Genomic DNA, 27,682 nt, shown 5'->3' on the forward strand with positions numbered 1-27,682 from the left:
AGAAGGGACCATTTCTTTAAAAAAAGATATTGAGAAACATTGCTTTGACTGCCGTTTTCTTAAGATTTTCCAGTGGAAATTTTGAAGGTGATTGGATGTGTTCCTTATCCTGATTGTGGTGATGGTTTCATGGCTGTGTACACATTTCAAACTTATCAAACCACGCACTTCGAAATGTGCAGTTTATTATATGTCAGTAGTACCTCATAAAGTTGTTACTAAAACAAAACCTTCACCGGTTTTCCACTGCCCGTCAAATAAAGCCTGACTTTTCAACCTGGTATTCAAATTCCCTCAGGGTCTGTCTCCAACTGCCCTTTCTAGCCTTGTCAGTCAGGACTCTACAGAACCAAGGCTCCCATCAGACTGAGCCACTCAATAGGCCACCCAACTCCTACTGTTCTTTCTCTCTTTCATATTGCTTCTTCTCAGGCTCTTTGACATATTCAGGGCCTAACTCAAATACTGCTTCCTCTATGAAGGCTATCCAGATCTTTGCCTCCTCAAAATTTTGTTAGCATAACATTTATGGCCTTACCACATATGGCCTTAAGTTATAGTTATTTGTGTACTTAGCTTCCTTACAAGTATAAAAGAGCCTTGAATGAAGACAATTTGTTGTACACATCTGTAGCACCCCTTGTCCCCATTCTCTTGCATGTATATAGATCTCGTAAGTATTCATTAAATGAATAAACAAACAGACTCAATAAACAATCAAATGAAAGATAAACTTCAAGTTTGATTAGATTTTGAACAAGGTGCCAAGCCCAATAGTTAAAAAAAAAAAAAAAAGGTAAATTGCATCAATTGGAAATCATCAGTGGACTTTTGCCCTCTGAGGATTGCGTTTCTGAAACCAAAGGCAGAGCATGATTTCCTGTGGAATGTGGGGAGGTAACTACGAAGTTCACAGCAGGTGAACTGAAGAGCTTGATGAGGTCTCGGAATCCTGTAGTGACCAGAAGCTATCATGACCAGAAGCTGGGGAGGGGATTTTCCTGCTGTGGGTGAGGTAAAAACACAAAGCAAAGGAACAAGCTTCTTGTGTAAGCTTCACCCATGTCCTTTTACAGAAGGGGAACTGGATCTATTGTGGAGAGGAAGGAGGTCATTCTTACCCCAGCCATGGCAGCCCTGCAGGGCTGAACTCTTGCCTCCGTGATGGCGGCCCCATTCCTTCCATAACAATGGCCCCTGCTGCTGGGCAGCAGCCCTCAGGCAAGTGCTCTTTGCCAGGTTCCTGATGTCCCTGTAGGGAAGGCCCATCTGCTCCTGGCAAAATGAAAGTGCTGGGCAGGAGACCTGGAGTCATTGTTGCAGTGAGTAAGCAAGTCGGGGTGGGTGTCTTACCAACAGCCAACCACATTATGTAGCATCCTTGATCACCATAGGCTTATTTCATGTGTGCTCAAGACCAGGGTTGAGCACTGAGGGTTACATAGACACATATAGAAGACACTATCATTGCCTTTGATAAACTTAAAACACCAGTGGGCCGTTTATGTGGTTTTTTTTTTTTTAATTAACTCTCCTAAATTAACTTATGGGAGACAAGGAACACGTGAAAAAACGAAGAAAACGGCTATGGCTGAATATAAAGACGTAATTCCGAGAAGAGGCCTCCTGAGAGAAGTTTGTTGGTGAGATGGCGTCAGGGGCAGAATTGTTGAAGAAAAGAGTAACCAGGATTTACAGCTTTACTTTCGTCTTGACGAAAATTAGGGGAAGGGCGAGAAGGAGCACAAGAGGTGGCAGTAGCATGAGCAAAGCCTGTGGGGGATGTGGCTAGGTCGTTTGGGTGGGGACACACAGGGAGGGGCTTTGTGGCAAGTGGAAGAATCTGGATGCATTCCTCTAGACCATGGGTAACTACTTCAGGTCTTTGAGCATTAAAGTGGAGTTTTAATAACATTTATCCAGCCTTCGTTCTAGGAGATGCAAGCATGGAATTTAGGTGAGAGTGCATTGAGATTGCCGCGATTGCTGCAGCAGTCCACATGTGCAAAAGGGCCCGGAGGTCCACATGGGAATGGAAAAGACTGCTTGAGTCTACAAGACGTTGAGGAGAAAGGACAGGCAGGCCTTGGTGACCCAGGGCATGCTCACAAAGAACCCAGTGTCTCACAGATAATACATAGAACCCATAACAAACCAATGACCCTGCGAGGCAGAGAAAGGCAGGCATAGTGAAGAGGAAGCGAAGATTGGTAAGTGGCTTCCCCAGGGTAGGACAGGCTCCGCAGAGGGAGAGAAGGATGTGCTGAGAAACCTGAGTGTATTTCCCATTAGCTAATAATCATTGTCCTAATAATCTCCCCTGATATTCTCTCCGGTTCAAGTTTTTTTGTTTTCGTTTTTGTTTTTTGGGTTTTTTTTTTTTGTCACCTAATTCCAACCTCTGTGACAATGATGTTTCCCCTTACACTGGCACACTTCCCTCTTGCTGTTGCAGGTGACTATGTGACAGGCCCTCCTCCCTACTGTCCTCTTCCTCCTGAACACTCCACAGAGCCGCAGGGGGCAGCAGTGAGGCGTTCCTTCCTCGGTCTTCTTCAGGTGCTCATTCACTTTTACTTTCCACTAGAACCCACCCCTGAGGGTTCTGACAGAGAGCTTGTGTGGGTCTTTTACTGCATGGAATTGTTGCGTTCACTCAGGGTTTACACCAGACTGGTTTAAATGTTTCACCACAAATTCACAAATTCTTTTAGGTACTTGCCAGTCTTTGCTGTATAAGATATTCCTCCCCTCCCCCAGCTCTTGATCTTCCCGCAAGATATAAATGAGTCATCAGAATCTTTATCAAAAAGCATGATGCCCCTATTGTCTGTAGACACCGGTGAGTATCTGTAGAAGGAAGTGTGAACAATTAAGTAGCAGCTTAGATTTGTTAAAAATAAAACTGAAGTTTTTTGTTTTCTCCTTCAGTTTTGTTTTTTGCTCACTTGAGTGGTCTACTCAGGAAATGGTCTTTCAGCTAAGTGGGTTTTTGAGGTTTAGTTATTTCACCATGTTTCTGTCTCTTTTGGTTTTAGAGTGGAACAGACTCCTAAGAATTGCTGTTTGCTTTAAAAAAAATCTGCAGTTCTGCTAAGACACTATTTTTAGATTCTTATATTCAGGGTAAAAGGACTACAGAGGGCATCTCAGTGAGCCTCTCCTCACCTCTTATCTGTCTCTACCTTAGCTCTCCCCAAGAAGAGACTGAAGTTAGAGACTGTTCTGAAATATGAGCCTGAGAAAAAGAACACTACATCTTATTTGATTAGGTCTCTTTTTGTTTATTAATTAGTAAATTTCTGGTTTGGTTGGAAGTGATTACATTCTAAGGGGACAGATTATGAAACTCTCTTTCTCGTTAAAATATGGAAAATCATTTTCTTTTTCGGATTATGCTTTAATACTCTGCAAAGGAGCAAGTTACTTTGGAATGTTTTTATTTTAATTAGTAATTACATCTGTGTCTTAGTCCTGAGATGCTTTATTAAGTGGTTAAGGGTTCTTTTCACTATATTCTGGCTTGTTCGCTACTGCCTCCCCAGTCCTACTATACTGCTTAGCATTTAGTGGGCACTCAATAAATTTGTTGAGCCAATTGTTGGATTTTTATATCTTTTTTGTAATTAAAAATGGCATAAGAATTTTAAAAGACTTTTAAAAAGTAAAAGGGGTGCCTGGGTGGCTCAGTGCATTAAAGCCTCTGCCTTCGGCTCAGGTCATGATCCCAGGGTCCTGGGATTGAGCCCCACATTGGGCTCTTTGCTCGGCAGATAGCCTGCTTCTCTCTCTCTCTCTGCCTGCCTCTCTGCCTACTTGTGATCTCTGTCTATCAAATAAATAAATATTTTTTTAAAAAAGTACCCTTGATCCCAGCACTTACACAATTGAGCTTTTTCTGCATCACTTAGTCTTCATTAAACCTCATAACATAGTTTTAAAGAGTTTTAGTTATTGTGAACTTTAGATTTTGTGCTTTTGAAGTCTTCCCCCTGCCATATTTTATATGTCTTAAAATAACCAAATTAAACATCTCATTTGTTAGCGCAACAAAAAATTCCCCTTTAATGCTAATTGGAGAAATACTGTCCCGCTCTCAACAAGTATTGTTGGAGAACTATGCTTCATTTTAATTTATTATGTGGTTCAGGATTGCAATTCTCTATTGGCTTTGCCTGCCTATAAGCGGGATCCCTCCAACACTGTTCCTTTCCTGCTGTGGGGCTCAATAAAGTGGAGGCGACTTCACAGTGCTTGGAGTCATGATTTCCTGAAGGGAGTCTGAATAATGCAAAACAGAAAGGATTGCTAATATCTTAAATAGAGGAAGCTCTCATGGCACATTTCCCAGTTTTCTTCAGGATTATTTCAGACTAATTTTGTTAACAATTATTTATGGAACTTCTGTCCTCAGGCAAAGACGATATGCTGATTTTGGGTTGCGCTCACTCTGTATGAGACAGTCTTAAGTAGGTTTGTACCCATTGAGGAGAGGATTTATTCAAGCTGAGATGTGGAAGCTTTTTCTAGAACAGCCCACCTGTCAAACAGGGCCAAAATGCCACATGCACAGCGTGGCTTCCTGAAGCGATGGCCTTTTCCAAGGCACCAGTTGGGAGGGTAGAATGTCTTCTCTAGACTCAGCTCATGCTTTCCGCCCTGAAAGTTACACTGTTGCCAGCAAGGTGGGTGATTTTACTCTTTTTCTGTTCCTTATAGTTAACTAGCATTGCATAAGGAGACATTGTGCCAACTTCCTGGTCAGGTGCTCCTCATGGGGGCCACTGTGCTCCTGGATCCCACATAGATCACGGCTCAGTCCTGAAATCAACAATACTTCCCTTAACCAATTCGGCACTTCCCCAGCCCTGGGAGAGACACAGGCTGTCAGAAACAGCTGACTTTGGTTCATCCAAAAGAGAGTTTGAGGTCTATACGGCATACTTAAAATTTCTGAACAAAAATGCCTTCTCTGATGAACAGAAATTTCCCACTGATCACATGGACAAGACACTTTGGGGAGAGTAGCACAGGCAGAAGATGTCTTAACTCCAAACAGTGTCTGCCTCGCTTTCTGGCCCTAGCTGAACTTGGCTGAGTTCATCTGGGATGTGAGGAAACAGAAGGTATCAACAGGGCCCTTGTGTTCCCTGAAGAAATGGGGAGAGGCAGATCCCATCCGTGAGACCTGGCACACTGCCTTTTCTCTAGGAAACAAGAAAAAAGGTGAATCTTGCTTAAAAGGGATGGAGTGGAACAGTCTCGGAGCTAAGCAGACCACGTGTGATGCTCTGGTTAGCCTCTTGTTTGTTGCAACTCGAGTTGTAACCGGGTTCCTTCCTTGAGAAGGAAGGCGCTAGGGCCCTGGAGTGATGATGGCTTTGTTGTGTGACCACAGAAGCTGGTTGCGCACTAATTTCCTCTAGGGCTTGTGATGAAGTCAGTTAACCACAGCCTTCAACATGCTCTGCTCCAGCGGCAGCCCTGGCTCCTTGGTGGTATCTCGGCCATGACATACATATGACATGCCCTCCCTTCACCCACTGGCAGACCGTTTCTCTTGTCCTGCAGCATGGACCAAAGGGAAATTCTGCACAAATTCCTGGAGGAGGCCCAAAGCAAGAAAACTGACAAAGAGGAGTTTGCCGGTGAATTTCTGGTGAGTCCTCCATGTGACACTCTCAGGGGAGTTACACAGACTGTTTAGCTGATGAGGATGGTCCAACTCTCCTAGACCAAATTGCTCTTGGGATGAAATGTGCGTATCAGACCGTGCAGGGCAAGAAGGGAGAAAGGCAACCTAAAACTCCAACTTTTCTACAAGTTTTTTCTTTTTTTTCCAAGATTTTTATTTATTTATTTGTCAGAGAGGGGGGGGGGAGCAGCAGACAGAGGGAGAAGAAGGCTTCCTGCTGAGCAGGGAGCCCAAAATGGGACTCAATCCCAGGATCCTGAGCCAAAGGCAGACACTTAACTCACTGAGCCACCCAGATGTCCCAAACTGCAACTTTTCTTTCTTTGTTGTTTTTGTTTTTGTTTAAAGACTCACTTTCTTTTTTTTTAAGATTTCACCCATTTATTTACAGATTGAGAGAGAGAGAGAGAGAGACAGCGAGAGAGGGAACACAAGCAGGGGGAGTGGGAGAGGGAGAAGCAGGCTTCCCGCTGAACAGGGAGCCCCATGCAGGGCTCCATCCCAGGACTCTGGGATCATGACCTGTGCTGAAGGCAGACACTTAACAGACTGAGCCACCTAGGCACCCCCCAAACTTCAGCTTTTCTAAGTGGCTTGTGTGTTTTAAGTATTATCTCCAAATACTGTTTTAAATACTGTGTTTGCTAGTTTTTGGAGTTGGACTAGTATTACTATGGAAGGCCTACATAATTCCAGGTGTATAAATACTCAACATTAATCGAACATCTGAAGTTCCTAGGTATCTGAGTTGTGCTTTATACCTCAAATGACTACTTTTAATTAATATTAAGAAGAAAGAAACCAAGATTAACTTTTCATGGAACATTATGTGTTAGCCTCCCCATGGAATTCCACCTGGATGACAAGGGCCCCTGAGCCCCAAAACTACCGGCTGCCATATTTCTTTATTTCTTCTTTTATTTTTCTGGTGTATTTTCTTAAGGAGAAAAATGAGAACCTGTGTTTTTTGCAATAACAGGGTTTCCTTAAGCTTCTTTTGCTTGGAGGGGTGGAATGGCTGGGATGGGGAGTAGAGACAAGTGAGGGGCATGGAGACAAACATGAGTGCCAAGGAGAGTAGGGCTGACTAGATCTGGTTATCCAGGGAAACGTTGCATCTCTTCTGATGGGACTGTGGTAACTGACCCATCAGCAGCGCGGTAGGCCTCATTCATCCTATAACCTAGCACAGCAGAGGACATGGGATATCTGATAGTACCTATTATGTACTTTGGAATACTTCCAGCTGGTGTTTCAGGGCTCTAAAAACTTGAGGCCTTGGCTCTTTAGATGCAAAGAAGTGGGAAAAACAAGAGAGTTGAAGCAGAAAACCTGAAATCAAATCATGAGTCTCTCATCAACCGAATTATCAACTCTTTGATGTGTTCCTTCATTTCCCCAAGTCTTTGTTCCCTGACTTCCAAAATGGGAATGATAATTCACATCCTACGGATCCTCACATGTTGTCGTGACGATTAAATATCGGTAATAGTTAAATGTGCTCATTCATTCAGGAATATTTATTGAGCCCCTCCTGTGTACGAAGTTTAGTTCTAGGCCCCGAGGATACAGCCATGAACAAGACAACACCTCTGTGCTCATGGACCTGACATTCTGATCTCAGAGAGTAGCTGTGAAAACACTCTGTAAAGCTGAGTGATTGGGTATTATGACTGAGTGATTATATGTTGTGAGAGAAGCCCTTATACCAACTCAACTTGACTAATATTATTTTCCATTCAATACCCAATTGATCTTCTAATAATACAAACCTGGTCAGTTTCCCCTGCTTAAAAACATTGTATAGTTCATGTTTTTTTCAGCTGTCTAAAATTGTGAAACATAATACATTGTTAGAAAATTATAAAGCCACCACTTCCAAGGTTAAGGCCTAGAACATTCTCCAACTCAGGGAGACCCCTTTATATCACTTCTCCAGCAGGTCCCTCACCCCCACTCCTATCCCCACCCCCACCCCTATCCCCACCCCCACCATGTCTTGCCCTGTCCCGCCCAGGGAATAATCACTATCCTGACTTTTATATTAATCACTTCCTTGCTTTTCTAGCTCTTGGTTTTAAGGACCTTGTTTTTGGGTGGTGATTAAGTGGCACCGCACTGTTCACTGACTCATGTCCTCCAGTGGAAAAACAGAGTCTTGCCCTCAGCCCCACCTAAAGGTTCAGCTGAGATACCAGAGACATTCATTTTGGGGGAGTTGGGTGGTGGTGAACAGGTCTCAGTTGCTTGCTTGGACAGGTCAATACTGCCATTAACTTGAAGGGCTTTCCATAGGGTCCTGTCCCCCATCCCACCTTCAACCCTTTGACGTATTCTCCCAGGATTTGATGTTTTTGAGGTTGGAGCACTAATTCTGTGACATGAGGCCAGCGCTAGCCTAAATGGTAGTGACTTTGTGGGAATTATAGAAAGTCACCTCTGGTTCCAGGGAGACAATCTGTGTACTCTGCCTCCCGCCAGGTCCGAGGTTTGGATTTCAGTCCCCGCCCCCACCCCCTTGGCTGTGTATCTGCGCACAGAGCACATGGCGCTGGTATGATGCCTGAAACCAATACCATGGAGCTTAGGACTTTTCCTTTGTCAACACTAAATTCAATCACCTTTCTGTAGCGGAAACTGCCATGAAACTAGTGGAAGTTTAGTTCCACTAAACTTGGCTCTTACTGGAGTGGAAACTGCCACGACTATAAGCTTTTCACGCATTCATTCACGTGGTTACTGAGCGCTTACTATGTGCAAAGCATAGTGTTAGATGCTGCAAGATACAATGCCCTGCTTTGGTGGAGCTCATCTCCTAAGACATCAGAGGATGCCATAGACAGGCAGACATTAAACAGCTAATTACATCAGTAAATACTGAATCGTGATAGTCTTGGTGGGGTGCCAAGGAGGTATTGTATTCATTATCTTATTTATTACTCATTTAAAAAAACCCAAAACCGATCTTGTCGTTATGATTGTTGACCCACAGATAAGAAAACTGAGGCTCTGAGAGGTTAAGTAATTGGCCTAAGCTCACGCCGCTGTTCAGCTGCAGATGTGAAGCTAGAGCTGGATCTGTCATTTCAGAGCCCGGAAAATGAATCCTTATGCAGTAGTGTCTTGCTTCAGCCAGTAACACTGAGTTCCTCAAAGGGTTTTTAGCCTGCGCGTGAGTCCTCAGTATAGTTTCTTTCCTTCTCTCTCTCTCTCTCTCTTTTTTTTTTGGAGAGAGAGAGAGAGTGAGAGCCCAGGGTTTTGCAGGGAAAGTCGGGGGGACAGAGAGCGAGGGAGAGAATCTCAAGCAGACTCCCCTCCTGGCTGGCACAGAGCCTGACTTGGGGCTCAATTTCATGACCTTGAAATCATGACCTCAGTGGAAATCAAGAGTCCTACGCTTAACCGACTGAGCCACGCAGGCACCCCATATTGTTGTATTCATATAAAACAATATTATTGCAAGTTAAAAGAAAATAAATTCACTGTAGGACCAATATCCCAACAAATACAGTCTAGTTGGTGTGGAAATTCTAGTTCTTATCCATTTATATACTGCCTTTTACATTGTTATAATGACAGCATAGATACAATTTTGTATTCTCATATTTTCACTTAATATTATACCAAAATTATCATGTTAATTAAAATCTATATTTATGGCTTTTGATGGAGCATGGCATAATGAAAGAATAATGCTCATAATAATAGCTAATATTTCCATATTTCTTATAGAAACTGTTCTAAACACCTTTACATATCAAGTCATTTAATCCATTGAAGAAGGTACTGTACATTTTACAGATGAAGAAACTGAGAGATTAATTGACTCGCTCAAGGCCAGAGAGCTAAGAAGTGGTGGAACAGAGATTTAAGTTCAGGTTGTCTTGCTTTACCATCTATATTTATAATGACTTCGGTGTCATATAAACCTGAGTTTAGATTTAGGTTCTGCCCATCATTAGCTCCGTGACCTTGAACAAAGTCATTAAAAAGTGGGAATAAATAAATATTCACATTGCAGAATGATGCGAGAAAAATGGAATAAATACATAAAATGCCTGACGTGTGGTAGACACCCAAGTAATTTGATTTTTTCTTTTTCTTGGATATTTCGATTATTTCTAATTTTTCACGATTATTAATAACATGCAATAAATGTGCTTGTCCATGTGGTTTTCTTCTTCTTTTGAATTATATCCTGGGGCTAGTATCATTACCAGGTCAAAGAGTCTTAGCATCTAATGGGCTAAGTGTTGCTAAATGTGCTTTTCAAAGAGCTTTTCTAACTTGCAAAGTCTGAGTGTATCATCTTTTCTACCACCTTGCTAGTCTTAATAACTATACAAGAAAATAAATCTTTTGGACTCCTTACCATATGTTAGGCATTAAGTGGTTTACCGTATATAATCTTAATCACTACAACAACCCCAAGAGGAAAGCATTATCTTCATTTAAGCCATGAAATGGCAAAGCCAGGACTTGAAACTGGCCTCATAAAAAGCCCTTAACCTCTATACTGCATCCTAACATCCTACTCCCCGCCCCCAATTTAGTGTAAAATAGTACTTCGTTGTGTTAATTTTATTTATTTGATTTTGAAGCCTCAAAAAATTTTCTGATTCTTTTCTTTTTTTTTATAATCAAAGTATAGCTGGATGCACAGTGTTACATTAGTTTCAGGTGTACAGCATAGAGATTCCACAACTCTATACTCCATGGTTATTTTCAACCTGCATTTTCTCATTATAAGTTGTCTGTTCATCTACTTTCAACAGTAACTGACCCATGGAACTGTGTTCCACGCTCTATGCTCAAACACAGCCTCGTTTACTTCCCAAAGAATCCCTTACAATACAAAGTCCTGCATGGACCAGCCCTCGAGGGCTTTTCCAACTTCCCACAGCATGTTGGGCTTCTTGTCCTTGTCATGCTGCTTCTGCCACAGGGCCTTTGCACACATGCTGTTCCCTTTCCTTGAATATTCCCTCAGACTCCTTTTCACCTAGTTAATACTTCGTAATTCTTCAGATCTCAATTTGGTGGGCATATCCTCAGGGAAGCCTTTTTTGACCCCCCCCCCCAAATCCAACAAATCTCCTATTTTACGTTCTCGGTCAGCCACGTCTGTCATTTCTTTTTACATCTCTCTTTTTTTTTTTTTTTGCCCCCAGCATTATTAAGGTTTCCATGGGATTTATCACAGTTCGAATTTTACATCTCTTTGTGTGATTATTTGATTAACATCTGCTCTCCTATCAGTCTGAAGCACCACAAAGATAAGGCTCACATTTAGTTGTGCTTATCTTGGTATCTGCAGCCCCTAGCACATGTCTGGCAAGTCCTAGACACTGAGGGACAACTTGCCTAAGGTCATGCAGTTCATTAAGTAGTGGAACTTGGATCTGAAATAGAGCTATCTAACGTTAAGCCTGTGCTCTTAGCCCTGACTCTATTGCCCCCAGTTTATACATTGGCTTGAACGTTTTAAACTTGAAGAAATTGTGGAATATAACATGTACACAGAAAAGTGCTTTAAACACACACATGAGGAAAACACACACACACACACACACACACACACAAACGAGGGGTGCCTGGATGGCTCAGTCAGTGAAGCATCTGACTCTTGATCTCAGCTCAGGTCTTGATCTTAGGGTTGTGAGTTCAAGCCCCAATATGGGCTCCACTCTGGACATGGAGCCTCTTAAAAATAAATAAATAAAAATAAATAAATACAGACAGGGCCCCTGGGTGGCTTAGTTGGTTAAGCATTTGCCTTCATTCGGCTCAGGTCATGATCCCAGGATCCTAGGATCAAACCCCATATTGGGGTCCCAGCTCAGCAGAGAGCCTGCTTCTCTCTTTCCCTCTGCCCCTACCCCTGCTCGTGCTCATGCTCTCTGTATCTCAAATAAATAAATAAAATATTAAAGAAAGTAAAAAAACATGCAATTTAGCACTAGGATAAAGCAGGTACCCAGACAAGCATTGCTCCGATGGAGGAACGGAACATTGCTTACACCTTGGAAAGCCCTTGGGTGTCCTTCTGGATCACAGCTACCCCCAAACCCCACTACATTAGAGGTAAATGCTGTCCTGAAATGGTTATGATTTTTACCTGTGAATTGTTTTCTTTATCTTTCTGCGTAGCTTCAAGACCTGTATTTATCACTGAACAGTAGAGATTAATTTTACCTATTTTGAAACTCTATGTAATGCAATCATGTTATGTATTTGTTGTGTGTTTTTTTTAATGTCTTCTTTCTTTCTCTCTATATCATGTTTATAAAATCCATCCATTTTGTTACATGTAGCTGGGTCTTAATGTTTTTCTAATCACTTTTATGAATTCCATCAGGGTTGAATATATGCAGTTACTGCAGTGTTGTGATCAAAATGCATTGAACAAGGTCACGTGGCCACCTAGGATGGTATTAACTATTTTGGATCAACACAATCCAGTGTCTTGGCTTTAGTTTTGCTAGTCTAAAAATTCAGTTTTGTCAGCATGCTCCGAGTTGATCAGAACTAGGCAAATACATGAGAAATTCACCAGAAACAAGAATGCCAATTTATTAATTTTTCAGGGAGAAAAATCACTGTCGGAATAGAAGTTTGCATGACTGATAGCATATTCAATAGTTTGGAGAAAAACTAACTATAGCCAGAAAGTTGCCTGATGAGCATAGTGATTTTGGTGGCCTCAAGTGCAATGGTATGGTCACCACCTCCCTGTTCGAACCCTCAGGCTGGTGGCCACTACTCTTTCCTGGCCAGCACTAGGGACACAGTGACAGTGCTGGACATCTTGTCTTCAAGGCTAAGGAGGGCTGTCTACTTCCATTAGTGCATTCTTGATCAGACAGATTACAATTTGCAGAGTAATAGGTATTCCCTTTGGCTAAATACTGCAACTGATTGTAGTTTTTATGACATGTACATTTCAGTCATTGTATGAAATATGGGTCAAGACTTGGTTATGTATATTACATGCTGGTCAATTTTGTTTAAAACTCCTTTGATATACTTTTCTACATTGGAGGCAGTTGAAGTGTCTTCATTTAGAAAACATGTGTAAGGGGCACCTAGGTGGCTCAGTGGGTTAAACGTCTGCTTTTAGCTCAGGTCATGATCCCAGGGTTCTGGGATCAAGTCCTGTGTTGGGTTCCCTGCTGGACAGGGAGCCTGATTCTCCCTCTGTGTGCCATTCCTCCTGCTTGCACTCTTTCTCTCCCTCTCTCTCTCTCTCTCTCTGTGTCAAATAAATAAATAAAATATTTTTTAAAAGAAAACATGTGTAAAAGTATGAATTGTGTATAAAAAGTGAAAGCTTAGCAAGTGTCAAGAATTCCGTTAAATGTACATATATGAGCTATATGTATTTGAACAAAGACTGGATGGGATTACAGAAATATGAACACGGCTTCATGTAGATAGGGTAATGTGATTATGGTGTATCTTCTTCCTTCTAAAAAATGTTTTGGAGTGAAGAAACTGCAAATAGAAGTATAAATAACAAAAATACCAACAACAACATTTAAGCTACCAGATGGCCTTAATGATTAAAATATTATAATCCTAATGTTGGTCAGAGTTCAGAGAAACATGCAGTTTCATACATTGCTTTTGTAATGTTTCTGGAGGCAAAATTTGTATACCATTTCTGATATATAAATATATATATAAATGATAATACAGATCAAAAGCCTTTATAGTGGGCAAATTCTTTGACCATTCCCAAGAATTTATCTGAAGAAAATAATGAAAGATATTTGTATAGGTTTTGGCTACCTATAATAATATTGTTTGGAACTATTGTTTAGGAAGATTGAAGCACCTTTAATGTGTAATAATATGAAAGAATAGACTAAATAATTTTTGTTACACCCTACAGAATGGAATACTCTGCCATCACTAAAAACGTAGAGCGGAAATTCATAAGTAAAAAGAGCAAGTTGCAAATCCCTATATGCAGTGTGATCCTATCTTTATTACACACATAGATAAAGGATTGGCATGTAATATAAAATATTAGGAATGAATAACTCTGGGTAGTGTGGGATCCTAGATAATTTTTATAATTTTGTTTTGCTTCTCAGTATTCTAAAATTTCTTCAATGAATATGCATTACTTTTTATTTAAGAAATCTATATTTTAAATTTTCCTTTAGTGTTGCTTGAATCCATCTAAACAAGAAAAAGCAAAAAGAGAAAGGGGGGAGGGTGATTTTTATGTTTCTTTGGGATGAGGTATTTTTATATAAAAAGTAAACACTGCACATATCAAATACAAAGATATATTTATTAAATATGGAGGATTCAATGAGCCCTAATAGAATATACCCAGTCGTGAAGGCCATGGTAATGTTGGGTTATAATACACTAGAAGTCAGACTAGTAGTGTAGCAACTTCTGGAGACCTATCAAGACAGACAAGAGAAGGCATGGTATGTTTTATTAGTTCCACAGAGAAGATCTAGATGGATCCTAGCTCTATTATTTATTTACAGTAACAATACTAACAGGGCAGTCATAACCACAGTAAGTCCTACGTAGAGAGTGCACAAACATCCGTGCAATTGAAACGACTCATTTATGCGAAACATCCTATCACTTGAACACACTTATCAGGATTTCTTGACTTTTGTGTACATGAAGTTGAAATTTTTTTTGCTGCTACCACCACGATAAATATATTACATCCCTTTGAAAGCAAGTTCCTCTCAACTCCATCCCCAGCCTCTCAACTAGGGACCATCCAGTCCCACATTTTCAATTATTCACAGGATTTAAGAACAAAACAAAACACATGTCTTGTCATCACCTCACACTGTAAGTATCTAACAAGTTGAACTTCTTGGTTTACTCACCTCATTTTGGCTCTTGCTTACCCACCTACTCACTTACCTGACTATTGGACTGAAACCCAATTCTCATTTGTTTGGCCGGCTAGTTGGAGCCAGATTGGAGGACTGGAATAGATCATACTGACTTGTAGTTGTAGGCATTAAAGGAAACAGCCTGACCTGATCTCCCTCTCTCATCTAGCACGGGGATGGGGGGGGCAAATTTGATTTCTCCCACTCCTAAATGTAACTTTTGCAAGGTCTTCTGTACAATGATATAGTTCTCCAAGGCAAAGATATTATGGTCTTGGGCTGTCTTTTTCTTTCTGTCCTCTTTTGGGAGTGGCCTTAATCCATTTATGAGTAATTAACTTACTAGTCAGTGAGAAGAACATGCTAATGACTGTCCTGATTTCTATTTTTATGGCCAGACCTGTCTTGAAAGGAAAAGGATAGTATAGCCTGTAAGCCAAATGCAGGTACTATTATTAGCGTATCAAGAATCCACCGAATCTGGTTTGTCATACATTCCAACTGATCGGGGCCCAGGAGGGATGCTGGCCCCTTTTCTTATTCCCTTAGCAACTTTGCCTCTGATTTCTCTCATTCGTGCCCCCTCTAGTGAACGTGCATCCTCATACCTTGTGCTTGTCTGAGAAATACCTTCCCCCTTTGACCTATCCTTATCCCCTCAATCCCCAACTCACTGCCACGGCTCTGATTTCTCTTTTAGGCACTTTTGCTGTCTAGTCTCAAAGCTCCTCCTTTTCTGTGAGGTGTATCCATGATTCTGTCCTAATTCTGCTCTGTTTTGTTCTCTCTTGGGGTGTTGGAGCCTGCGGGTCTGGTAGGGACAGAAGGGGAATTTTAAAAAAAGGCCTTCACAGTGATCTGAGCTCATGGTAAGATATCTAAAAACAAAACGAAACAAAACAAAAACCTTCCACACATCCCAAATGAACAATTTCATAGGCATTTCCTATGTGATGTTTTGCTAAAAGTACATCACCCTGGTCATCCAGCAGGATGACCCCAGGAGGAGGAAGGAGTAGGGGAGAAAAAGCCATCCTGTTCCATTGTTGAAGGGGGCAGTCGAGGCTGCTGAACAAGAACAGGTTTACAAGCACACGTGCACGCGCGCGCGCGCGCGCACACACACACACACACACACAATATTTATCTGTGACATTTTACCAAATTAATAGAGGCGTATCTTACAAAAAGGGCTTTTTGCCTATAGCATTCTCAGAAAGCATTGGACAAGCAAAGCAAAACAAACAAGTAGAAACAGTGTAACAAGAAATATGTTACACTTGTAACAAGTGTAACAAGGAATATGTACCAGGCTCCTTTCTAGAGATTTCTAAGAGGAACAGTTCTGGGACTTGACAGCTTTTCAGCAGTCCTAGAATGAATAGCAACATAAAAGTGATCATTCCAAAGGTTCATAAGAGTGGAGACAGCTGAAAAATCAGTGTAACTTGAGTGGAACTCTTTAATAGTCTCCCATGTGCCTGTGGCACGTCCTTAGTTAAACTCTCAAACTAGCCCACTTGCATCCCTCTTGTGATAAAAATAGACTGTATTGTTACCAGTTCAGTATCTCTCCCCCTAAATCTAATCCTGAAAATCCACAGCAATTTACACCATAGTCAGAAACTAGAATTTAAGAAATGACCGTACACCTGCTTATAGGTCACCTGTGTCTGATCTACGTCTAGAAACAGAAAAAATGGTCATTAGAAGAACTCACACTGGTCTTTGTGGTCCAGCAACTAAGAAGGCACTGGCTGTCTGTCCCTTTTGTCATCCTCAGTTGGAAAAGGCTTACATTCCTATACTCTGAGGTGGTATAATAATTTAGCGATTATGTATTATTTGCAAAGTGTCCATTTAATTAACTTCTAGATATTTGGAATTCTTGGTGTTAAGAACTCCCAGCTAACAAACATCTCATGACCCCAGCTTTTCATCAAGTTATCCAGAGCTATCTTGAAATCTAATGATGGATTGGGATGATTTATTGGAGGAAATTTCTATTTTCTACGACGTTTTTTAATCTCTTTGTCATCGTACCTTGGTTTTAGGCTCTCCCTTCCTCACCCATTTTTTTTTTTTTTTAAGATTTTATTTATTTATTTGACACAGAGAGAGAGAGACAGCAAGAGAGGGAACACAAGCAGGGGGAGTGGGTGAGGGAGAAGCAGGCCTCCTGCTGAGTGGGAGCCCAAGGCGGGGCTCAATCCCAGAACCCTGGGATCATGACCCAAGCTGAAGGCAGATGTTTAATGACTGAGCCACCCAGGCGCCCCACCCAAGTTTTTAAAATGATGTAATTGTAAATGTCCTTAAGTAAATTCCTACAGATAGACACATATCCTAATTATGTGAAAACACTGTATGAAGTATAGCAACTAAGCAACAATAGGTAACACCCCCCCTTTTTATTTTTTCTTGTTGCCAGTCACTCAAAGGAAGTTCTTTATTTTCTTATTTCTCTTTATCATTTTACCCCCTGGAACAAAATAGATCATAACCTTGGCTGAGAAATGCAAAAGCAGTACCAGATATACATTTATGAGAAAGAAAAGGAAAGTCATTGTCTTAAAGTAATGATACTACATATAACGGGTGGTGACATCAATTTGTATAATCTTTTTTTTTTTTTTTTAGAGAAAGAGAGGATGCTTGCACATGCAGGGCAAAGAGGAACAGAAGGGGAAGGAGAGAGAAAATTTTAAGAAGGCTCTCCACAGAGCCCAACACGGGGCTTGATCTCATGACTGAGATCATGACCAGAGCCGAAATCAGGAGTTGAATGCTTAACTGACTGAGTTGCCCAGGTGCCCTTCAATTTGTATAATCTTAAAAGAAACTAGAAGTCAATCTTTTTTTTTTTTTAAGAAAATAGTTCTTGTTTTAGTAGACAATCTTAAATACATTTTTTCTAATATCCTTAAATATATTTTTCTGGTTAAGTGTTCACATAGACTGAAAGCAAGCCTGTTAAATTGGCTAAACAAGGATATGTGTAGACAATGAGATCATTTCAGGGAAATGCATGTAATCAGAGAGCTAGGATCCCTCAGAACCACAACCTAGGTCCACGTTAGGAATTTTTGGTACCTGGGGCACCTGGCTGGCTCAGTCAGGGCAACATGCAACTCTTGGTCTTGGGGTTGTGAGTTCGAGCCCCACATTGGGTGTAGAGTTTACTCAAAAATTTAAAAATAATCTTTAAAAAATTTATAAAAAGATTTTTAGGTACCTGAAGTCATTTGCTTATTCCTATTTCCTGCATTTATTTATTCCTGCATTTATTAAACGTTTATGGGGCACGTATTATGTCTCCTGGGAAGTCAGTCTTAAGACACCTTACAATGGTAGGACTGTGGGGAATATGGGAAAATTTGCTCGGGGTCCAACTGGGGAGAATCTCAAGTACTTGGCTAAACAGTCTGGGCTCTTTCCCAGTAGCAAGGGGGATTCATTGAAGTTGTCTTGGGCATGAGAGAGATAAGGAAAGCAATTTTTTATTAAGATTAAATTGGCATGATTGTCCCTTAATGAATTTTAATGAGGAAAGAGAAAAGTGTGAAGGTGAGTTAAGAAGCAACTGGACCGGTTCAAGTTTTAAGGTAGAGGGTCTGAACGAATGGACCTCTGGTAGACATAGGAAGGAAGGTCGATACAAGATACTGCATGGGAAGAATCAGTTTACCTTGCTGACCCAGTTAGAGGTGGGAATTGTCAGGAGCGGGGAACCCCAAGTGGCTCTCGGTTTCCAGTGTGTAGTTGCCTGGGATAAAAATAATGCCAGTGTCATTGATAGTGGGAACGATGCTGATTTTAGTTTGAAGTGTGTGGAGTCTGAGACTCTAATAAGATGCAGAAGTGGAAAGGTCTAGGACATGGCCAGGAATTTAGGACTAGAACTTGGTAATCGAATCTCTGTATAGAAATTGGAGAGTTCTCCCATTGGGGTTGGAACTATAATTGATTTGCATCAGGTAAATGAATTTTAAACCCTCCCATTGGTAGGCCTTCTCTAAGAGTATGTGGTATCCCAGAGTGAGAAGGCAGAGAAGAAGGAGGACAACCAAGATAATGTAGACTAGTAAGGGCCAAGGGAGGAGGAGATTTCAAAAAGGAAGTTAAAGAAATGAAGACTGAGTAGATCCTGAGGGATCGGACCCATAGGAAGTAGTTAATGCTCTTCACGTGATTGAGGCACCATTAAATAGTGGGTAGATACTGAAAATTATTTTCCATAGTTCAGTTCAACAAATATGTGTCAGCTATCACAGATGTTTCCCCCTTTTCTTTCTCAGATTGAGTAAGGGTTCATAAAGGTCAGTTCTATTAAAATCGGTTTCTTTAAACGATAAGGGAGTTCAACAACGTCTGGGACCAGGTTGATTCCTAAGGAGCTAAAGAGGGACTATTATTTTCTCTGACACGAAATTCTGGTCTGTAGTAGAATATTGGAAAATGGGAGTAATTTCACGGAGTTACTTCACCATCTTGAGAAATCTTGTTGAACCATATTATGCCAGTCCCAGCCTGGTCCAGATCACATTCTACCAACAGAATATGATACTATTTAAACATTGCTTGGTTGAGGAGTAGGCTTGCCATTTATATATATATATATATATATATATATATATATATATATAATATATTATATAAATTATATAGTATATATTTATATATATTTATATATAAAATATATATAATATATATATATAAAGCAGTCTTCATATATATATAAATGAAGACTGCTTTTGGGACTGAAATCTTTGAAATTTTGCTAGATATAGAGAGACTTTATTTGGGTTAAGTTCCATTTCTACTTAAAATAGTCCTGTAGTAGCTGTAAAGAAGGTAAGCTTCTAGCAGCTGATGTTTGTGTGGAACACATAGTTTGTCTTCAAAAAGACATTGGCTTTTAAAATATTTGCTAGTTTCACCCCTAGGTTTTGGTTATTTGTGGCTCAGCTGCTGTAAGTGTGATCTTTTCACTTCTCCAAACTGAAGTCTGCTGACCTTATGCTCTGGGGCTCTGTCCTGAGTTGGAGGTACTTCTAGAAGAGGTTACCAGTTGCAAAAGTGGACTGTTTGGGCAGAAGAGAAGGAAAGCTGTCTAGAGATAGCTTCTTCCCTCTGTACCCTAGGAGGATTTAACTTTTGGAATTTTATTACAGAAGCTGAAAAGACAATCCACCAAGTACAAGGCAGACAAAACCTATCCCACCACTGTGGCTGAGATGCCCACGAATATCAAGAAAAACAGATATAAAGATATCTTGCCCTGTAAGTTTTGCTTCTCTATTCACTGTGTATAGCATCTGCTGTTCACAGTGCTAGGTCCTGACTTACAGTAAGCCCTCTGACTAAGCCCTTTTAGTTATCCTGGCTCTGTCTTTTATATTATAGATGATCACAGCCGAGTAGAGCTGTCCCTGATAACCTCAGATGAAGATTCCGACTACATTAATGCCAACTTCATTAAGGTACACCCTGCATTCTACAGTTCTCTAGTACCTAAACAAGGGGTTGAGGTATTAGACCATATTTCCCTAGGTACCTAAAAAAAAGGTGAAGAGGATACTAGACAAGAAGAAGAAGATACCGTTTGTAGTCATCCTATATAATTTCTGTTCCCCTTTAGGGAGTTTATGGACCCAAGGGTTATATTGCCACCCAGGGACCCTTGTCTACAACTCTCCTGGACTTCTGGAGGATGGTCTGGGAATACAGCATCCTGGTAAGGACAGAGTTGCTTCTGTTGCTCTCTTCTGTAGTTGTTAGGGATGGAGGGGGCAGGGTGTCAGGATATGGGCCTGTGGTTTCCTCTGCATTAGAATCGGTGCCTTTTGGGGCCAAGTCACTAGAATTTCAGGGTTCAGGCACATTTTTGTTAAAATCACAATGTCACCTGTATTCAAGGAAATGAAAGTTCATATCTTGACAGATTCATTTGTTAATAAGAATTTACTGATTTGAATAGGAAAAAGGGAAGTAAGGACAGAAAGAAGGGCAGGAGCGACATTTTATCATTTACCAAGATTTCTTTTTGGGGGTTAAAAAACAAAACAGAAAAAAAGATAGTCCTGGAACCCATGCGTTAACTGCTCTTTCTAACTACATCAATGCTCTATCAATTTCATCCCCCCAGGTCATTGTTATGGCATGCATGGAGTTTGAGATGGGGAAGGTGAGTCGCTTTCTGGTGGACCTAAAGATAAAGGAAAGAGAAGGGGGAAAGTTGGTCATAGAACTTTCCCTAATTGTGCCTACTTAAAAATTATCTTCATCTTATTAACTGTCAGTTTGAGAACACCAAGTGACTCCCTTTTCACACCTAAGAACTCCCTTTGTCCACTTTCCCAGTAGACTCTCTATTTTAAAGTAAAGATAAGATATGCTTTTTTTTAAAAAAAAGATTTTATTTATTTGATAGAGAGAGAGAGAGATCACAAGTAGGCAGAGAGAGCCAGAGAAAGAGGAGGAAGCAGGCTCCCCACTGAGCAGAGAGCCCGATGCGGGGCTCGATCCCAGGACCCTGAGATCATGACCTGAGCCGAAGGCAGAGGCTTAACCCACTGAGCCACCCAGGCACCCCAAGATAAGATATGCTTTTAAAGTAACCATTCATTTTCCCACTTTTATTAATCAGGCACCTTTAACTGGCAGTCAGCCCTTCTAACCCCATGTTGTCTAACATGACACCCACTGGCCACATGTGACTATCGAGCCCTTGAAACATGACTAGTTTCAGGGAACTCAATTATATTTCCTTTTATTTTAGTGAGTTTAAGTTTAAAAATTCAGTTTTTCAATTCAGTGTCTAGAACAACTTGGGTATGTGAATTTTTTCAACCATATACTTGATGACCTCTAAATGGAAATAAAATGTTTCCAATGGTAATTTAAGATATTGATATGTGCTGTCAATATAAAATACACACTGGGTTTGAAGACCGAGACAAATGTCAAATATTGAATATCTATTTTCTATTGATTACATGTTTTTTTAAATATACTGGCTAAGATGGATTATTAAAATTAATCTCATTTTTTTTTCATTTTTGAATGTGGTTATTAGAAAACTTAAAACTGCCTGGGTAGCTCACATTATGTTTCTGTTGAATAGCACTCTTCTTACCTCCTGTTGATATTCATAATTCCAGTTAAAACCAAGCTTTCAGGGGTGCCTGGGTGGCTCAGTTGGAACCATCTGCCTTTGGCTCAGGTTACGATCTCAGGGTTCTGGAATCGAGCCCCTGCAGAGTTCAGTTGGGCTTCCTGCTTAATGGGGAGTCTCCTTGTCCCTCTCCCTCTGCCCCTCCCCATTCCCTCCTTGTACCCTCTCTCAAATAAATAAAATCTTTAACAAAAAAAGAAGCTTTCACTTGGCTTGTACAGCTTTGCTTTAGTAGACATGATCTCTGTTAATCCCTTTGAAATATAGTAGTCCCCCTTATTCATGTGGGATACACTCCAAGATGCCTGGAGTGGATGCCTGACATGAGGATAATTCCAAACTCTATATACACTATGTTTTTTTCTATGCATACATGCCTATGGTAAAGTTTAATTTGTGAATAGGCACAGTAGGAGTTAACAACAACAATACTAAAATAGAACAATTATAACAATATACTATAAGTTAGGTGAATGTGATCTCTTTCTTCCTCAAAATATCTTATTGTACTGTACTCACCCTTCTGATGATGATGATGTAAGATGATCAGATGTCTACATGATGAGATGAAGTGAGAGGAATGACGTAGGTGTTGCAACATGGGGTTAGGCTACTACTGATCTTCCATCCCGGACTATAGGTAACTGAAAGACCACGGGTCTTTAAAGCTGTGGGTAAGGTGGGACTTCTGTACTGAAAAGGTCAGATCCCTATTTCTACTTCTTCAGACTTCTAGGAAGTCTGAAATTGATATATCCTTTAGTGTTTTTCCCATCCTTGGAGATTCCAGACCATGATGTTGGAGATGGTCCTAACCTAAGGTAAAGGACACAGAGATGAATTTGTGAATTTGCTTCTGAATGAGGAAGTGGCTTTTGTTACCCAGAAGAGACTAGAATATCAGGAGGGGAGTCATGACATTCTGCTTTGTGCAACAGAAAAAGTGTGAGCGCTACTGGACTGAGCCAGGAGAGCTACCGCGGCAAGTTGGCCCTTTCTCCATATCCTGTGTGAGTATGATGCCTGTTTCCATTATGGCTGAGCAGATGCTCCAGGGTCTACTTTATAGAGACTAGTTTCTGAACATTAGTCTTTGAAATAACTAATATTTGAATTTACTTCTTAGGAAGCTGAAAATAGAAAATCCGATTACATAATCAGGACTCTAAAAGCCAAGTTCAATAGTGTAAGTATAGACCTAGAGTGGTAACCTCAAGAGCCTACGGCAGCAAATAATACGTATGTGACTCGGGCTGGCCACAAGACAGTAGGAGTGGTGGGCCCTTGAGGTTCTTGATAAATCTTCATATGCAAAAGAGATCTTTGATGTAATCCCTACTCCCCAATCTATTACACACCACGGCACACTTATAAAATGATAATATTTGTAGGATGAATAGAGGCTATGCGGTGAACAGAGGCTGGGAACCACCTTGAGAGCTCATGTTGCCCAGTCTCTCTATGGCAAAGGGGTTTACTATACCAGCATGACTGTGACCCACCTGAACCGGTGAAGCACACCAGTTGGGAAGCTCTGGTTTGGACTATCTTAATATCTACCTCCTCTTGTGAGTGGGGCGGATAGAGACAGACCAATAGTCAGTTACCTGAAATCACTTTTAATTGTTCTCAGAAGGCACGTGGGCCCTAGAGGCCTGTAGAGAAGAAAGCAGCATAAATTGCCAACAGGACAGAGATGCTACTTAGGAAGTCAGAATAATCATGTGGTAGAATGAGGTGGGGTCCTGACACTGAACTCTCCTTTTATTCTGGCTACTTCTTTTTTATAGGAAACTCGAACTATCTACCAGTTTCATTACAAGAATTGGCCAGACCATGATGTGCCTTCATCCATAGACCCTATTCTGGAGCTCATCTGGGATGTACGTTCTTACCAAGAGGATGTCAGTGTTCCCATATGCATTCACTGCAGGTAAGATGCTGTTCTATGAACCTTCCACCCCAAACAAACCAAATGTCACAGTGTGGTCAGGACTCCTGCTGTACCTGAGGGAAGACAGACTCTGTTGGAATTCAAGGTGGTACAAGCATGTAGCATGTAGGCTCCTGATCCTAGTCTCACTTTTTCCAGTTGATGAGAAAGGAACAAAGCTTAGAAGTGAGAGGGATTGAACGAGCAAGGTCCATAGCAAAACCAAATCATAATAAATTCAACCTGAGCATTAAATTAATATTTTCTGACAAGTTACTTGGGAACAGAGCAGATCTAGAGACTCTTGTTAAGAGAAATCACCTAGGATCTGTCCTGAGGTTCATGTGAGCATATGGCAACTGACAAACATGCTCTGGGAAAAGGGGGGTGCTTTGGAACATTTCATTGCCTCTAGGTTTCTTCTTCCCCAATCTGCTGGTGACATTTCCCAGCTACTGTCAATGACCCACCCTCTACAACTATACGTGCTCCTGTGATCTTTCATTTCAGTGCCGGCTGTGGAAGGACTGGTGTTATCTGTGCTATTGATTATACCTGGATGTTGCTAAAAGACGGGGTGAGTTTCTCTCCGAAGGCACTTCCTGTCTACTTACCCTGCTACTTTCAGTCCTAGGAATTGTTTGGTTCTTCCAAACATCTATCTCCATGACTCATCTTTTCTAGAATATTCACTGTAGACCCACTTTGTCAGATGCTTAAATTAGGCCCTAGGTTGGTGGTTCTCAAAGTTGGTTCCCAGGCAAGCAACATTGACATCACCTGAGAACTTGTTAGAAATGCAAAACCTTGGGCGGGGCCTTGGATGGATTGAAGCAGAAACTATGGAGGTGGTGGGGGAGGGGGAAACCAGCAAGCTCTCCTGGTGCTTCTAAGGCATGCTGTAGTTTGAGAATCACTGCCCTAAATTCCCTTCCTTTATCCAAACTACTTTAGTGGAGGGACTCTATCACAAATTTTGTGTTCCAACCTCTAAGTCATTTTTAGAAGTCTAATAGGAAGTGGGAACTTTGAAACGCGGGCTTGAAATCTATCTGCCAATTTCTTTTATTTCATAAAATTCTCATGCTTCCTCATCTGAACCTTCTCCCTCATTATATTATTAACTTCAGACATTTGATCACCCCATGTGAAATCATGCCCGAGAATTTCTTCCATCTTTTCTGGGGAAAATACCAGGCTCTAAATCATGAGGCAAGTGATGAGAAACCTCATTCATTTTAAAAATGCATTCTTTTTTGGATATTATCTTCTGTTAGGAGAGCAGATATCATGGGAGTGACAAGACCAGTCTTGTCAATAATAATAATTTATTAAATATTAAATAATATTAAATATTAAATAAATAAAATAATAATTTAAGGAACAAAAGAGTAAGATTTTTTTTCCCTTTTATTTGGTAGATACTTCCAGAGAACTTCAGTGTTTTTAGTTTGATCCAGGAAATGCGAACACAAAGACCTTCATTTGTTCAAACTCAGGTATACAACTATGGTGAATGGATCATAACATGTGTCTCAGTCTTGCTATATCTCTCTGTTCAGTAGTAAGGCAACCCGAAACAGCTGACTGCCTAGCTATACTACCAATTTCCTCTTAGGAGCACTAGCCCATTTGCATTTCCTCAAACTCTGAATGGATAATTTTTTTCCCTGTATCCCTTGCCTTGGGTCAAATTCCTCTCATTCCTTGTATTTTACTGTCTATGCAGAAAATATTAAGAAACTATTGTAATATTTGTTATAAAGGATGTTGAAAAAATTTCACAAGCTGTTTGATTTATTAGAAAGAAAGAGTTAGGTCAGGTTAACTTGAAGTTTTGTAGCAGTAATTCACTTCTGAAACTGTAGAAAAATCAGATTTTTGTTATTTCTTTTTTTTAAAGATTTATTTATTTATTTATTTGACAGACAGAGATCACAAGTAGGCAGAGAGGCAGGCAGTGAGAGGAGGGGAGGCAGGCTCCCTGCTGAGCAGAAAGCCCGAGTGGGGTTGGATCCCAGGACCCTGGAATCATGACCTGAGCCAAAGCAGAGGCTTTAACCCACTCAGCCACCGAGTTGCCCCAGAGATTTGTTATTTCTGCTTCAGGAAGTGGTAACAGAATCCTGAGAGTGCAGTCAGTCTGTATACTCATTTTTTGACTTAAAGAAAATTAAAAATAAAAACCATGATTATAACCATACTATAATAAGGTTACATATCTATCACAACATTTTCATCTACCCCAAAGTGCTCACCCTCGTTCACTCTGTTAGGAATGCTCTTCTCCTGCTTTGTTCTCTCCTCTCCCGCTCAAGTTCCACCTCCTAGATGAAACACTTCAGGACAGAACTCTCACTCTCTACAATATTAATTTCACCCAGATTTCTACACCAATAATTTTACCCACATTTCTAAAAAAATGGTCTCCATCTTTCAGATGGAGTTTAGCTTTCACCCATTCATTCATTCACCAAGCATTTGTTGATAGAAGTAAGAGACGTTTTTACATAATTTGTTAGAACTACTTTCTACTGCTTAAGTGGTAAGACCCTGAAGTGTTAAAAGCACTTACAAATGAACTTGCACATAGCCTTGGAGGTAAAATAACTGACTGTGATAGTTTAGATATTTTCATCTGACATTTGTGAATTGAGGGGAAAAAATGAAGAGCTATTGTAATATAAGCCTTCTGTTTGGCCCACGTAGGTTTTCCACTAATAGCTAGTGGAAAAAAAATTTTTTTTCATGCGACGACTGTAGGTGTTTTCTATATTCAACCTGAAGGGAAAAGTTTCTGTGAAGTAAAAGCGTTGGCTGGATTAGTGCCACCAGACTTAAAAGCAGGCTGATCCATATAAATGTCTAAAGACCCCAGGAAGTATGCAACCTAGTTGTCTAATATTACATTGTAGTATGAATCAGTCAATAAAACCCTACTTCATTTCAGAGAAAGTCCATTTCCGGCCTCCTCGTAAAGGTCGGAAGACAGAGGAAACGATTTCTGGTTAGCTTTCACATGTTAATCAACATTATCAACAACTAGCTGAACGAATCCCTTACCAGTTGTCGCTGCTTTTTCTGACACCACTCTCACCAGGAAATAGCACTGTAACCAGCTGATCACTTCCTGTCTGACTTTCCTTTTCTTAAAAAAATGGGAGAGCGTACCAACAGATGTGTGGGGGTGATGCGGGTTCTGTACGGTTCTCCTGCTAAAATTGTAATTGGCAAAAGTTGTGCCTTGTTTGTATTGTGTGAAGTGCCAGGGAAACCCCATTGAGGCTCTTTCAGATGAAAAGTAGCTCCAAAATCAAGTGCTAGAGCAGGTCCCATGGCAGAACCCCACCCCTACCTGCACAGACCCTTTACGGGTGGCGGTGTCATTTCTCTACAGCGAAATCCTTTCACAGGCACAAATTTCCAGACTCTCTTGGGTGGTCTACTTTTTTTGTGTGTGTCTTCGCTAGGAGAGCATATCAGCAGCTTGATCTAGGTATATTAAACTAAGAGTCAGAAGACGCAGGTTCGAATCCAAGTCTGGAAATCATGGCTGAACAACCTTGTACAAAGTGTAAGCGGGGATAATAGCCTACCTGCTTTAGAGATAAATTGTCAGGGTCAAGTGAAGAATATATATTGAAGCTCTGTATCTACTCATTGACCACAATCTACCTCCCTTTTCCCAGAAAAGATGAAGGTGCCTGACCAAAAAATGCATCCAGAATCAGATAAAACGTTTAAAATGTGAGGCAGGAAAACGAAACTGGAGGGATGATGGTACGGGGGAAGATAAGTGAGAAAGTGGGGTCGGAACATAAAACATGCTGGAAGGCCCTTGTATATTTAGAGGTATTAGATCAAATATTTAGTAGGCTGCAAGTGCTTTGCAATCCGAAATGGGCTTCGCAAACGTAAGGGCATTACAATGAAACTATGGTTGATGGTCTTTTCAGGTCTGCTGTACTAGGGTTTGACTGATGTTCACACTCCTGAAC

The 27,682-nt window shown here is 40.8% G+C and overlaps 1 protein-coding gene across 1 annotated transcript in view; it reads left to right on the top strand.

The window, feature by feature from the left end:
* Window positions 1–5,557: 5,557 nt before the first annotated feature.
* The window catches only part of PTPN22 (protein tyrosine phosphatase non-receptor type 22), a gene marked incomplete at its 3' end in the record, with an annotated part of 53,741 nt that continues 31,616 nt past the window's right edge, over window positions 5,558–27,682 (top strand). The window contains exons 1-10 of the mRNA XM_080800549.1: window positions 5,558–5,659; window positions 19,749–19,857; window positions 19,981–20,057; window positions 20,216–20,311; window positions 20,723–20,761; window positions 22,690–22,761; window positions 22,878–22,937; window positions 23,542–23,684; window positions 24,195–24,261; window positions 25,106–25,183. Of these exons, the coding sequence (XP_080656675.1) occupies window positions 5,573–5,659; window positions 19,749–19,857; window positions 19,981–20,057; window positions 20,216–20,311; window positions 20,723–20,761; window positions 22,690–22,761; window positions 22,878–22,937; window positions 23,542–23,684; window positions 24,195–24,261; window positions 25,106–25,183 (828 nt within the window). The 5' untranslated portion in view covers window positions 5,558–5,572. The remainder of the gene's footprint in view (window positions 5,660–19,748; window positions 19,858–19,980; window positions 20,058–20,215; window positions 20,312–20,722; window positions 20,762–22,689; window positions 22,762–22,877; window positions 22,938–23,541; window positions 23,685–24,194; window positions 24,262–25,105; window positions 25,184–27,682) is intronic.

This window comes from Martes martes (assembly GCF_963455335.1).
Source record: "Martes martes genome assembly, chromosome: 4".
NCBI lineage: Eukaryota > Metazoa > Chordata > Mammalia > Carnivora > Mustelidae > Martes > Martes martes.